General features: G+C 40.6%; 1 protein-coding gene and 1 long non-coding RNA gene across 6 annotated transcripts in view; one reads left to right on the plus strand and one right to left on the minus strand.

Moving 5' to 3' along the window:
* The window catches only part of LOC128312916 (uncharacterized), a 32,344-nt gene that overhangs the window by 9,205 nt on the left and 9,487 nt on the right, over positions 1-13,652 (plus strand). The window contains exon 2 of the long non-coding RNA XR_008292871.1: positions 8,849-9,035. This is a non-coding gene — a long non-coding RNA (uncharacterized LOC128312916). The remainder of the gene's footprint in view (positions 1-8,848; positions 9,036-13,652) is intronic.
* Positions 1-13,652, minus strand: part of TRIM55 (tripartite motif containing 55) — a 43,604-nt gene that overhangs the window by 7,846 nt on the left and 22,106 nt on the right. Inside the window, exons 8-10 of one of the 5 annotated variants that reach the window (XM_015077716.3) lie at positions 12,514-12,791; positions 10,878-11,165; positions 9,483-9,570 (exon numbers count right to left, since the gene is read on the minus strand). In XM_015077716.3, coding sequence (XP_014933202.1) covers positions 9,483-9,570; positions 10,878-11,165; positions 12,514-12,791 — 654 coding nt within the window. The remainder of the gene's footprint in view (positions 1-9,482; positions 9,571-10,877; positions 11,166-12,513; positions 12,792-13,652) is intronic. The other 4 variants (XM_053208707.1, XM_027042760.2, XM_015077715.3 and 1 more) reach the window with 4 other exon arrangements.

Below are 13,652 nucleotides of genomic sequence, written 5' to 3' on the forward strand. Positions count from 1 at the left end.
CATTGTCACTAACTGCTTCCTTTTTGCTGAGGTAAGGCCAGAAACCAGAGTAATTTCCTCAGGCCTATGAAACAAGAAGAAATTAACCTCACTCGCTTTTTCATAACCCAGAGTCAGATTCATGGTGTATACTGTGTGGTGTGTTTTGAAACATGGTTTAGGCATCGATGAGGTCAATGGATGGGGTGGGGAGCAGGAAGAAGCTAAAACATTGGTATCACAGCCTGGCACAAACTTAAAGCCAGCATTCTTCTCAGATATGGACCTGCCGGTTATGTGTTCAATATAGAGTGTATGTTCTCGCCCTTTCTGACAGAACTGAATTACAGAGAGCTGCTAGTTAGATCATTAATTCCTGCCTTGTGTTAGATAAATAGGCCAAACAGGCTGTCTTCAAGAGCAATGGGAGGTTGATAGTATTATTATGCCCAATTTATGGATGAGAAATCTCAGGCTCAGGAAGGTTGAGGAACTTGCTCAAAGTAACTCTAACGAGAGAGCTGAGGGTTATTAATATAAATGACTACAAATCCAAAGAACAAAGCTAGAGCTGTTGAGCATGTGAGACTCAAGGGAGGGGCCAGCTCCTCCCTTGGAAGTCAGACTGAGAGCCAGCAGTAGCACGGGTGCAACTAAGGGACTGGAGTGCTGTCACTGCAAGGGTCAGCCACAGTCCTGCAAGCAGTGGAGGCCTAGACACGTCCTCTCTCCGCCCCGTGAGGCTGTGCCGATGCGCCAAGAGTGGTCAGTCAAAGCAGGGGAGCCCTTCGTCGCACTATTTTTGCCTCAGTCATCAATCACCCCGGGGAAAGTGGGGATTCACTCACGTTTCCTAGATGCGGGCTTGGCGAACAGTACACTGCACATGCGCACTCCGTGCCATGGTGGAGGGCAGCGGATCACTGGGCCCTAAGCTCCAGCTGTTCTGTGACCTTGAGCAAGTCACTCCTCCTCTGTGGTCCTCCACTGTAAAATGTGCAAGTTTAACAAATCCTACTTTACAAGACTGTCCTGAGGTATTACTGAGAGGACCTCTGTGAAAGACTAAATGATAGAGTCATGTACACACATTGGTTACAGTCTTGCCGCACGGCATTGGTTTTTCAGATGCATTAACGATGGTGGATGAATTCCCTGCTTTGTGGGTTGCACTGGGGGAAAAGGCATTTTTCATGGAATCCACTGAGGTATGTAAATAAAGACAGAAAAAATCCACAGGATGTACAACGCTAACAAGGGTCTTAAGGTTAAATCCGAATAATAAACAGTTTTCAAACACAGGAAGCAAAATTCAACTAGCTGTGTCATAACAACTCCCCCAGAGAGCTCTCCCTGGTGCCTGCGTTACTGTTTTCATGGAATTGTGGAGCTGCAGGTACAGGTTGCCAGGGGGGACGAATTCATTACACCCCTCACAAACAATTTATATTACATTTCCCTCTTTAAAATGGATACATCCATTTTAGCTTCCTATTAAAGTAACCTTTACTAAGGATGCTATTTGATCCCGAGAAATACAGCCTACAGTTTTAGTGTAGGGTTTGTTTGGGGTTTTTTTGCCCTTCTAGAAAAGCCCCCAAATTGACAGTGATTAGAATGTCACTTTCCCAACAGGAAAAAAAAAAAGCCAGAGAAAAAATTGCGGTTGTAGGATACAAATGAAAAAGCATTAATAATGTTTATGTAATGGTCTCTCCTATAGCTTGCTCTCTCCTATAGTTTTTTATGTAAAATGACTGCATTTTATTATCATAACTTCTTATAATTGCCAGGTTTATTAAGTCCTGGATAGTGTTATGCAGTAAATGTAGGCCAGTCCTGAGCACTGATTAATTTTCTATTTTTACCAAGCTTAAATTCCAGCACAGTCAGGGCGCTAGTATATCAGCGATTTGTAAGCTCGAATCTCCTAATTTGTAAAACACAAGCAGTCACTCTCAGCAGGGATTTCTGTTTGAAAATAATTTGACACCTTGAATCCCTCAATTAAATTGAGAGAACATAGTTAAATTTTCATTCATTTCAGTTTGTTTTGGAAAATTAAATACATCATTTCAAAGAATACAGGACCTATAGTCACACTCATGGGAAATCATGTTCTTAGTCTCCTGCTTTATTTTTAAAAATGTTCTATAATACTTTGTGAGATTAATCTCACTCAGAAAAGCAGCTTTTCAGCCCTCTAGCCTCCAACATCTCTCCTCTCAGTCTCAAGTGGCAAGTAGAGCTTGCCCCTGAAATCAGGATGAATGGTTTGATCTCAGAGGTCATTTGTGTGAAAATGATTTTATCTTTTGGCCTGTGATACCTATGGAGACCCAGGGCTCCACCTGGCTGCTTTTCTTTGGAACTCTAGCCTAGTGTTCATCCTGGTTTAGGAAAATATGAATATTTTCAAGGAGACTGAATTTTGGGATGATGAGAAATTTGATAAGGTCTCAAATCGGGGGACACATGTATTGGTTTCTGAGAACCTAGGAAATAAACCCTTCAAAAAGGGAAAAGACTCTTTGCTAGCCGCTGCCTGTCTTTTTAACCATTTAAACCATAGATTTTTTTTCTTCACTCTTCTCTCTCTCTTTCTTCCTTCCTTCTCTCCTTTCCTATTTTTCTCCTTTCTCTCCATTTCTTTTCCTTTCCTTTCCTTTCCTTTCCTTTCCTTTCCTTTCCTTTCCTTTCCTTTCCTTTCCTTTCCTTTCCTTTTTTTCTCTCCTCTCCTTTCTCTTTCCTTTCTTCCTTCCTTTCCCCTCCCCCATTCTCTCTCTCTCTCATGAAATGTTTTTTTTTATTTTCCTCTGGGAGCACCTTTGTAACCTCATAGGACAACATTTATAGTGCCTGGGTTGGGAACTAAGATAGTATGGGCTGGTGTTCCTTGGTGACACTTTCCCACTGGCCTTGTCTTCCACACATCCCTTTTGCTATTTTAGAGTAAAGAGCTCAAATGTGTAGGGGGCCAATGTGGTTCTGATGTCCTGTGTCTGAGCTCATGATACTCTAGATAGGAAGAATCTGGAAACACTTGTACCATGTACACCTGCTTGTTAACACTTGGCTTGGGAATCTTGGACTTCTTAGCAAGAAGACAGCTTGGTGCTGGAAGTCCTTGGCCATGACAGGGTGGCCTCTGCAGTTCTGTAAAATCTGGTTTAGGTAAGATAAGGAGTGAATTAGGGCATAAGTGTGTCATGAAAATATACAGAGACATTAGCTTATAGAGCAATTTATATCAGAACTAAAAATAGGGAACCACAGACCAGTGACGACTAGTCATTGAATCATTAAGCTCAGATTAGTCACTTAAAATCATTAGGTACCTCAGCTATCTCAGCTCTTGCTATGCTTGGCCCCGGGGAATGGCTAGGTGAGGAAGGGGAGACAGGATTATTGGTTTTGGGCTATGAGGCCTTTCCCATTGCCAGACACTTGGAACATCTTAAAGATTATCAGCACCTTTCTCCTCCAGGCTCTCCCCACCTGCCTTCTAACTTTGCTAAGCTACTTTAAATGATAGTACATGTGTATAAGGACCTTCTTTATACCCATTAAAGCAGGTACACACACACACACACACACACACACACACACACACGAGATAGAAAAGGATTTTGTTTAACACTTATCTTGGGATATATTCTTTAAGAAAATGTAACAATGCTAAATGTGAATGCACCTAAACAAAACTTCAAAATGCATGAGGCAAAAGTGATAGAATTGCAAAGGTAAATAGACAAACCCACAGTTATAATCAGAGACCTCAAACTTCCTCTCTCAGTAATTGATGAAACAAGTCAACAGAAAATCAATAAGGATATCAGAGACTTGATCAACTGACCTAATTGACCTTTACAGAACATTTATCTAAACAAATACTATGTTTTCAAAAGTGCACTTGGAACATTCACCAAGATAGATCATATTCTGGGCCATAAAACCTTAAGCTTCTTAAATTTAACTCTTAAATTTAAAAGGACTGAGATCATATAAAGAGTATTGTCTCTATACAACAGTATCAAACCAGAAATCAAACAGAAGGATGTCTGGAAAAATCTCCAAATATCTAGAAAATAAACACTACTCATCTAAATAACTCATGGGTCAAAGAACAAATCCCAAGGTAAATTAGAAAACATTTTGAATTAAATGAAAATACAACATATCAATCTTGTGAGATGCAGCTAAAACAGTGATTAGAAGAAAATTTATAGCATTAAATGCTTGTATTAGAAAATAAGAAAGATTTCAAATCAATAACTTAAGTTTTCACCCTAAGAAACTAGGAAGAGAAAATCAAATCGAAAGTAAGTATAAGGATGAAAATAATAAAGAGCAGAAATGAATGAAATAGAAAATAGATTTTAAAAAAAGTAGGGAAAACCAATAAAGCCAAATAAAACCAATAAAGCAGAGAACTTAAATTACCTGATTTAATTTTGTTTGTTTATTTATTTTTGAGAGAGAGAGAGTATGCAAGGAGGGGAGGAGCAGAGAGAGGGAGACACAGAATTGAAGCAGTCTCCAGGCTCTGAGCTGTCAGCATAGAGCTCAAACTCACAAACTGCGAGATCATGACCTGAGCTGAAGTTGGACACTTAACAGACTGAGCCACCCAGGCACCCCTTACATTACCCGATTTAGAGACTTCTATAAAGCTATAATAATCAAGACAGTGTGGTATTGGTAGAGAGACAAAGATACAGATTAATGGTTCAAAACAGATGGTCTACAAGTAGACCTGAGCATATATGGTCATTTGAATTTCTATGAATCATCAAGGTAGTTCACTGGGGAGAAAAGATAGCCTTTTTAATAAATAGTGCTGGAATAAACAAATATCTATATAGAAAATAAGCAAACAAGATCCAAAACCTTGATCCTTATCTCACAATACAAAAATTAACTTAAAATGATCTTAGACCTAAGAGCTGAAACTATAAAAATTCTAGAAGAAAATGTGAGAGAAAATCCTTGTGGTTTTTGAGTTAAACAAACATTTCTTAAAACACAAAGCATAAAGGGGAAAATGAAAAATTGAACTTTATCAAAACTAAAAATGCTTGTTCTTCAAAATACACTTAAGAACATGAAAAGGCAAGCCATAGACTGGGAGAAAATATTTGCAAAACATGTCTGATAAGGGAGTTTTATGCAAAATAACATAAAGAACTTCTACAACTCTCTAATAAGATAAGCAACCCAAAGAAAGTGGGCAAATACTTCATCAAAGAAAATATTAAACTGACTTGGAAGCACATGAAAAGATGCTAAGCATCATTAGTCATTGGGAAAATGGCAAATTAAAACTATGTACCATATATATCCATTAGAATGGCTACCAAGTAAAAGATTGACACAGTACCAACTGGGATGCAGGGAGGGGATTAACTGCAAAGGCATATGAGGGCACTTTGGGGAGAGATGGAAATATTCTACATGTTAATGTGGTAGTGGCTATCTAAGGCTACATATTTGTCAAAAGCGATTGTACTGTGTAACACTTAAAATCAGTAAATTTTTAAACCACATATCTTCCATCTCTTCATACATGTAGTGTTCTGTTACTTCCTGTATATCCTAATAATTTGCTACACTGGGCAGTGAGGGCTGTAAGTGCCTTTAGATGGACTTCAGAGTTGAACCATCATAGATTTTATGGAGTTTACAGCATCGAAGGGGATAAGTGCAGCTGTGGAAACACTCAGCCAAAGGGGTGCCTAGGAAGAGATTTAGAAAACAGTTTGGAAAATGGACATTTATATAAGAGCTTCAAGGCAAGACATATTTTGAGAAATGCACTGGGCTATTTCACTGAGAACTTGTTATTATTGTCACTCAGCATGGTTTGTGTCAGGCCTGACTCCATAACCCTCCCAATGAAAACATCCTGAAACAATTTATAAAGTTCTCAGTACTAAATTTCTCACTCTCTAATGTGTAAATAGATGAATCTTTTTCATTGAGTAGTTGCTTCCTTTTCTCAGTGGGAAGATGAAAGTAAATAAAAGTAAATGCCCAGAGTCAGTGCAGAGAAGCGGCAGGATGGGAACCTAAGTCCTTTTTACTAACTTTAACTTCATTGATCTTTCCAGTGCCCGAGACTTAGCAGAATTTCTACCCAACTTGTTTGTCTGTTTTCAGGCTTGAGAAACGGAATGTGAAAAGTAGATATTCTATTCTTAAAAAAAAAAAATAGTTATAATATAGTAAAACTTTTAGGTTCTCTTATAATTGTAACTTCAGAGTCTGGTGAAATATATGAGTTGTGGTTCTCTATAGAGACAGAAATCATAGAATTTTAATGTGAAAGTCCCTATCTCCAAAGCAAGTGACTCTCACTGGGATGTGGTGGGGGGGCAATGGGAGGTCCTGTGACCTTGATTGAGGCCGCTGCCAGGTTAATCCACCAAATAGGAAGATATTTTTCTGGAAAGTCTTGTGCCCTGAATAGCTCCCATTAAACAGCTTGGACAAATTCTTCCACACAAGGCTGCTAACCCTCATTAGGAAGGGAGGAAGGGGAACAGGGGTTATCTTTCACTGTTGCTGCTCCCACTTCTAGAAAAATCACACTGCCACATGTATTCCCGATAAAATACTTAATTGTCCGCGGGTATTGATGATGGTAGTGGTCCCTGTGTTAACACCTGGGTGTAATTTGCATGAAAGTTGTGTAGGAAGAGGAAGGGCAATGGAGGGAAGCAGGTTGGACCCAGAAATGGCCACAACAAGGCATGCCTGGGAGATGAGGCTCACAGAGACTGCTTTCCAAGGACAGCTGACCTGCTTTCTTCCCACCTTATTATTGCCCTGCTGTCTAAGATTGACTAGGGTGGGATGTCACTTTTGCAAAATAAATTTAAAAATTAACACATGAAGTAGATCAAATGTTATTTCCCCCAAACTCTCTTTGCATTGAGGGAGCGTACAGCCTAGAAAGGTGGAGACTTAGAGGGCAATTTTGTAGTTCATGCACAGGGGCTTTGCACAATGTGACCTGTGACCTCTTTCACAGGGGTTCCTGGGAGAAATCTGATGTTAACAGGGCTCAAAGTGCATCCTGCAGAAGAATCTCTCTTCTGTGAGATTCAGTTTTTCCACAAGGCTGAACCCAAACCTTGTTGAGAAAAAAAAAAAATTTTTTTTCAAGAATGAAGGCAGGGAAGACAACAGTGCTCCTCTGATCCAACAAAAAGCAAAATCCCAGTTCGCCACTGGTGGAGACTGCTGATGTCTAGTTTTTGCCATGACCAGTTTCGAACACATAATCTGCCTATATGATTAGGTGAAGAGAGAAGGTAAACAGGTTAAAGTAGTGGGTGCCTGGGTGGTTTGGTGAGTTGAGCATCCGACTTCAGCTCAGGTCATGATCTCGCGGTTCGTGGGTTTGCGCCCTGCATCGGGCTCTGTGCTGACAGCTCAGAGCTCAGAGCCTGCTTCAGGTTCTGTGTCTCCCTCTCTCTTTGCCCCTTCCCCTCTAATGCTCTGTCTCTCTGTCTCTCAAAAATAAATAAACATTAAAATAAACAGGATAAAGTAGAGATTATATGGTATCAGAAATCACAGGCAGCAAAAGCAAGGGCAGGTTTCACTATGTGGATGGCTATGAAGAAAGCATGTGGGGACAAAACATTTGCCTTCTTAAAAGTTTGAAGGTGACTGAAGTGAGTTCACAAATCAGCAAGTGGGCCTGAGATGCTTCTGAGATTCTAAGGCAACATTATTCCCTGACATAATAAAGTTGAGACCATCAGTGAAATCAAGAACTTTTGTATCGCATCCTAAGTGTCCAGGGAACGACTAATGATAAAGTGTGAAATTCCAATAAGCCAACTTTGCATTGAACAAATACTAGTCTAGTGAGTTGGATTCTGAGGTGTTGAAAGTAAATCAGGCCGGCAAAAAATTCACAGAGGCCAGCAATATCTGATACTATGGTGAGATCTCTATCAACCTGTCCATATTCTTTGCAGTACTGAATGTCAATCACCCTACTCCACTGCTCTCCCATCTGCCTCACCCTTATCTTGCAGGCATGTGAATGTGAAGGTGCACAACATGGGCTCAGCGGATGGCAGACGAGAAGCATGACTCTCCCCCTGCAGCCTCTGAGACGCATTACAAAATGTATGGCAACAAAGCCCCAAACCTGAATTCTCAGAATGTAAACTGAACTCTTCAGACAATTATTCAGATCCACAATTATTCAGGATATTCCAATAAAATATGGAGTTTTCTCTCTCTCCATTTGCCCCACTGAGTCCATGGCCAATACTTCTACCCACTGCTCTTCACTGCAAATAATGAGCAGACTATAAAGACACTAGGAACATTCTAGGGTACAAGGTGTCTGGCTATTAGACATTGGGGGCAGATCCTACTCACACATAGTTGCAGACATGACAGGGACCCATGGAGATCCTACTGTCATTGCTGAACAGACAGCTAATGAGGCAGAAAGGAGCTATGATGGGAGCTTCCAGAAGAGTCGATGTCAACGCAGGAAAAAGTCAATGAGCCAGAAATAGCTGAGGGTTTTCAGTACCAGTCACCCTGAATTGCTTTTGAGCTACAGGCACAGGGAGCTGGGCATCAGGTCCAGCAGGGTCATTTACTCAAAAGCATGTGAGGTTTGAATCTTTAAATATTGTTAAGCTGATAATATTCAAAAGGCTATTAAAAGAGTAAGATGTTCATCCCTAAGCAAATCTTATAACAGTAATTAAGAAAATGCTTGACTTTGAGAATGGTGTCTCAAAAATAAAGGGTGTTGGCTTCATGACTCTTCTTTGGTTCTCATTCCTTGTGTCTGGTAGATGAACATTGCTCCTTCTGCTTTTTATTCATTCAGATCTGACCTGGCTGAAATCCCCTTGATGTTGCTGCACCCAGGATATCTTTCAGAGATCTCTCTCAGGAAAGACTGTAGAGGTTTCAAAGAGACTGAGAAGTCACCTGGCCCACATTCCCACCAGTGCCAAGAATTTCCTATGTATCTTTGACAGGAGTCATCCGGCTGCCTCCTGGGTGCCTCTGATGTAAGCAAATGAAATGAGGTTTCTTAATCTGTGGAAACCCTGAATATTCCTGAACAAGTCCTTTGCTGGTCCTCCCTCTACTTTAAAAGCCGTGAATCCTCATGGCATTATTGACAACTTTTGAAACTGGCCTGTCCTAATGGCCATTTTGGAGGGTCCACTTATACTGGATTACTGAATAATTGCCCACTGAGTCTCTATTCTGATTCAGGATTTGCCCCTCCATGCAGGTTTAGATAATGGAGCAATTACCCCTCCGGAAGTCACCTTGAGATGATTACATTGTAGAGAGTTTGAAGCCATTACTATTATCTAGAACTTGGTTCAAATTTTTAGATGGCTGAACCTCAAAGTTGGGGAGAAATTTATCTCTGAGCCTATAGAGTAGGGACATTATGGAAGAAACTATATGAGATGTTAGTTAAGGGAAAAGAAAATATTTCCTACCCATTAAAGTAAAAACCAAGCACTGAATCTGACGCCAGATGTAGTGAAGTATAAGAAAAGCCAAAAGTGCTAGGCAGATTGCTAACTCCTGTGAGAAAACAAGAAGAAAGCTTCACTGATATTATCACAAATAATATTTTTCAACATCATTTAGATGGATTTTGCATTTTGGTTTGGAGCCCTATTATATGCTCCTATTATGGGGTATTTCACACGGTTTTCAGAAAACAGCTCTTCCTGACTCAACTTCCACTAAATAGATAAGAAAGTTAATTAACTTTCTAGAAATAAAATTCCCATAAATTTTCTAGAAAACATTATACTCCATTTTTTAACCTAAAAACTACCTCAAGATGTTTCCTCATACCAATTATTTTTTGTCATTTTTCATTTGTGAAAATAAATATATGACACAAAAGCATGTTACTTTTAGTTTTCCAAACATAATTTCCTTTTATTATCTCATGAAATTAAGGTTTACTTGAGCAGATAGTCAAGACAATGAGTACTTTTCTGATTTTTGAAAATTGCTGTTTGTTGTTCATAATCACCTGATGACCCAGGAGCATGGAAACAGAGTTTTTCTTTCACATCCCTTGTCTGAGCAACACTCACATCCACACATCATTTAAGAATGTTCATGGGTACAGAGCAACCATGAGCATCCTTCCTTGGAAGGAAATTGTAGAATATTTCTTCTGTGGAATCTTTGAGCCATGCAAACATTAGGAGTTTCTTAACTCCTTATAAGAAAAAGACATGGCCTTCAAAGTATATTATATTAAAAAAAAAAGTATTAAGTGACCCTTAAAACCCCAAAAGTAGGAAAACCTGTGCTTTTCTGCTCCCAGCAGCACATGTTTAGGAAGCACTGGTTTAATCAAGCAAGACTATCTTTGTCTAGCCATAGCCAACACACTCCCAGAATCCATGAATTAACCAGAGGTTATTTTCCAGAGCAGACTTAGAACTCTGTTCAAAGGTGCTCCTTCAGGGTTGCTGGGAATGACACAAAAGCAGGTGATTAGTGTTTAGAAGCCCAAGGAGGACACAAAAGGCTGAGCAAGGGCAAGTGGCCTTTGCGAAGGGGAATCAGTCACTGCAGACAAAGCAGCTTTAAACTGCATGCTTAAGGGCCAGGCTTGCGTGGACCACCTCCCTGGGGAACCAGGTGTGAGGTCACCACATATGGGTAGAGTGAAGTCAATTTTTTTTTCTGTTTTGTTTTACAAGGCTTAAAAAACAAGCCAAAATTGGGGAATGAGTTGTTTCTGTGTTTTTCCCAAGGCCATGGTTTCTTTCTGCCCCTTTGGAAGCCCTTCTTTCTTGCTGTGATTCCAGCAGGACGCTAGATGGCAGGGGGAAGCATTCAGACACAAGAGCATCAACACTAACCTGAGAAGTAGCTGCTGGTGAACTAGTTTCCTTACCACTCACTGCTGCCCTCTCACTGGCTGCAGCTTCTGCCACTTCTGCCTTCTGCACATTCGAATCCTCAGAACCAGGAGGCCCTATGTGTCCCAGACTTTCGCTCCCTGGGGTGGAAGGTGGGTTGGTGGTGGCTTTCCGGGTTTGGCCTTTATACCAACTAGGGTAAAACAAGGGATCCGCAGTGTCCGTTGCTGCAGGGACTGGAGTTTCAGACTCTGTGGTCTGCTGAGAGCCAGTGGGCACAACCTCCCCCTTAATCAGGACAGATAAATTCAAAAGTAAAAAAAAAGAAGAAGAAGAAGAAATGCAGTTGATTTTAGTTCCCTTTGGGTTTGAAAACTGTGAGCTCTCTGTGCAGTGTCTGATTTAGCGCATGTTTTAGTTCATCCCACCCTCTGCAAGTGCTAAGGGAAGGAAAGATGATAGCACTCCTCTCTCTGGGCACCTGCATGTGCCTTCTCTTTTCTGGGCTTGTCCTTCCCTAGATGGCAGCCTGGGCAGAAAGACAGTGGACGACTAAAATGAAGGTTGCTTATAAAAGATCAGATATAGGAGAAAGGTCAAATTATTGGCCACGATTAATTTTTTGACATTCTTGGTGGGCTCCCCAAACCTCTTTCCTAAAATCCCAGATTGGTCTTATTGATCAAATCCAAGTCTTGTTAAGTTACCACACCTCTTTCAAATTCAGTGCAATTTGATTTCAAGATTCTAGGAACCATTAACAGTATTTCAGCCTGGTTTCCTATGGAGACAGAGCATAGAATATAATTCTGTAATTCAGAGTTTCCTCTCTGAGGTTTTGTTTCTATAGATAATCTCAATCCATTTTGAAAGCAGGTGCAAAACCAGGATTCCTTTTTGATGAATCTACATTGTCCACAAACTCCATAGGTTGAGACCTCTCTGCTGAAGGTGCCATGAAGTCAGCACAAAGACTTGAAAACTGGACAGTGACATCTTAGAAGCTAAGAGTCAGCCAATCAGATACAGAATTTGGGATGAGTTATCTCCTAAGAAAATTTTAAAACAATTCTATTAACACATAATCTCATCAAATGACAGATACATAGAAAACTAGATGGCATTTGTTTGCCCACTTAATGAAAGATATGGTTATATTTCAGGGTAGGTGATAGGGACATAAACTAACATGGCTTCTCTGTTTACTTCCTTTTTTATCTACAGAAAATTCAAAGTTCTGAAGGGACATTCATTTTTATTTCTCACCTTAGATTATTTATTACTCTGTACTCCATCTCTGTATCCAGAGCAGACCCAATCTGCGTGACATGGCTGTGAACTAACATGTTATACACATACCCCTCCCCCATGCACACACAATTTCCAAAGATTGCCTCAGATTCTAGTGGGAAAATTGTGTTAAACTAGGTCTTGCCAACCAGTTATAATAACACCAAACCTGTTGAATCATCTAGAGGACTTTTCTCCCTGACACTGCCTGTGCTGAATTCTTTGGTCTTCCAGATACAAATGTCTGGCCTTGTATGACCTTTCTCTTAAGGCAGAATAAATTGTTTAGCCTATTCAGCAAGGACACACCTGTGAATCCTGTAGGAAGGCATTTGTGAACAATTACCTGTGTCCCTGGGGCATCTGTGGCAGGTGGGAGGGCCGGAGGTGGCTCCGGGGAGGAAACTGGAAGCGCCCCTGGGGCAGCCTGGAGCTCTGAGGCCAGCTGAGAGGGCTCCGAGGCTTTCTCTGGACTTTCATCCTCTCCTGATGACTCTGTTCGAACATTTTCTACCTCTTCCACTTCTACTTGCTCTCTGTCTTCTCCTCCTTCTCCTCCTTCTCCTCCTCCTTCTTCTTCTCCTTCTTCTTCTTCTTCTTCTTCTTCTTCTTCATCTTCATCTTCTGGTAAGGTAACGTGTTTTTAAAATCATTATAACTACCACTGCAGCTATGATATCAATTAATGGCCAGTACTTCCAGCCCAGATTAAGGTCAGGGCTAGGGAAATCTTCTCCATCAGATACTGGACTGTGGCCCAAGTATGTCATGCTGGGGCTTGTGCTTCTAGTTAAATGTGGGTAGGAGAAATGTGATGATGGGCCCAATCATCACCATCCTCCTTGTTTCCCTCTCCAGTACAAAGTGCGTCTTCAGTACCACTGTGCAGAGCCTGGTCACATTTATATCATGCTCTGTCACATCTGCAAGCTCCTGGAGGACTGGGATTGTCACTAACGTATCTCTGCCAAATTAAATGGAAATGCAACTCTCTTCCCTATCTCAGAACACATACATTACCCTTGTCTTCTTTTACTTTCTTACCTCCTCTGTTCAGTGAACGCTGACTTTTGCCACAGTTTATGCCATGAGTCTTTTCCTAACACATTGATCTTAATATTCCCTCAGGCAATATTAAGGAGAGACAATATTAAGTAATTATTTTAGGAAGATTCATCTTGAAGATTTGCTTCTGAAGTTACATCTGTACACACTAATACAGCTTCATGGCATTATTAGAGGTCTAGCCAAGGAGTCTTGTGACCTAGATGGGCTAGGATGAATCAAGACAATCAAAGTTTTGATCAGCTCCAAGGTAATTGTCCTCTTTTTAATTAGTTCATGAGGACAAATTTCCAGGAGGGTCTCTGGACCACATGGTAGGGGTGCATTTATAACTCATGAAATATAGCTGGTCACATAGAGCCAGTTTTATTTCCAGATTTTTTTTATTCTATGACTCATTACTATTCTTGCCCTCTGATG

The sequence above is a fragment of the Acinonyx jubatus genome, chromosome F2 (genome assembly GCF_027475565.1).
Source record: "Acinonyx jubatus isolate Ajub_Pintada_27869175 chromosome F2, VMU_Ajub_asm_v1.0, whole genome shotgun sequence".
NCBI classification, from domain to species: domain Eukaryota; kingdom Metazoa; phylum Chordata; class Mammalia; order Carnivora; family Felidae; genus Acinonyx; species Acinonyx jubatus.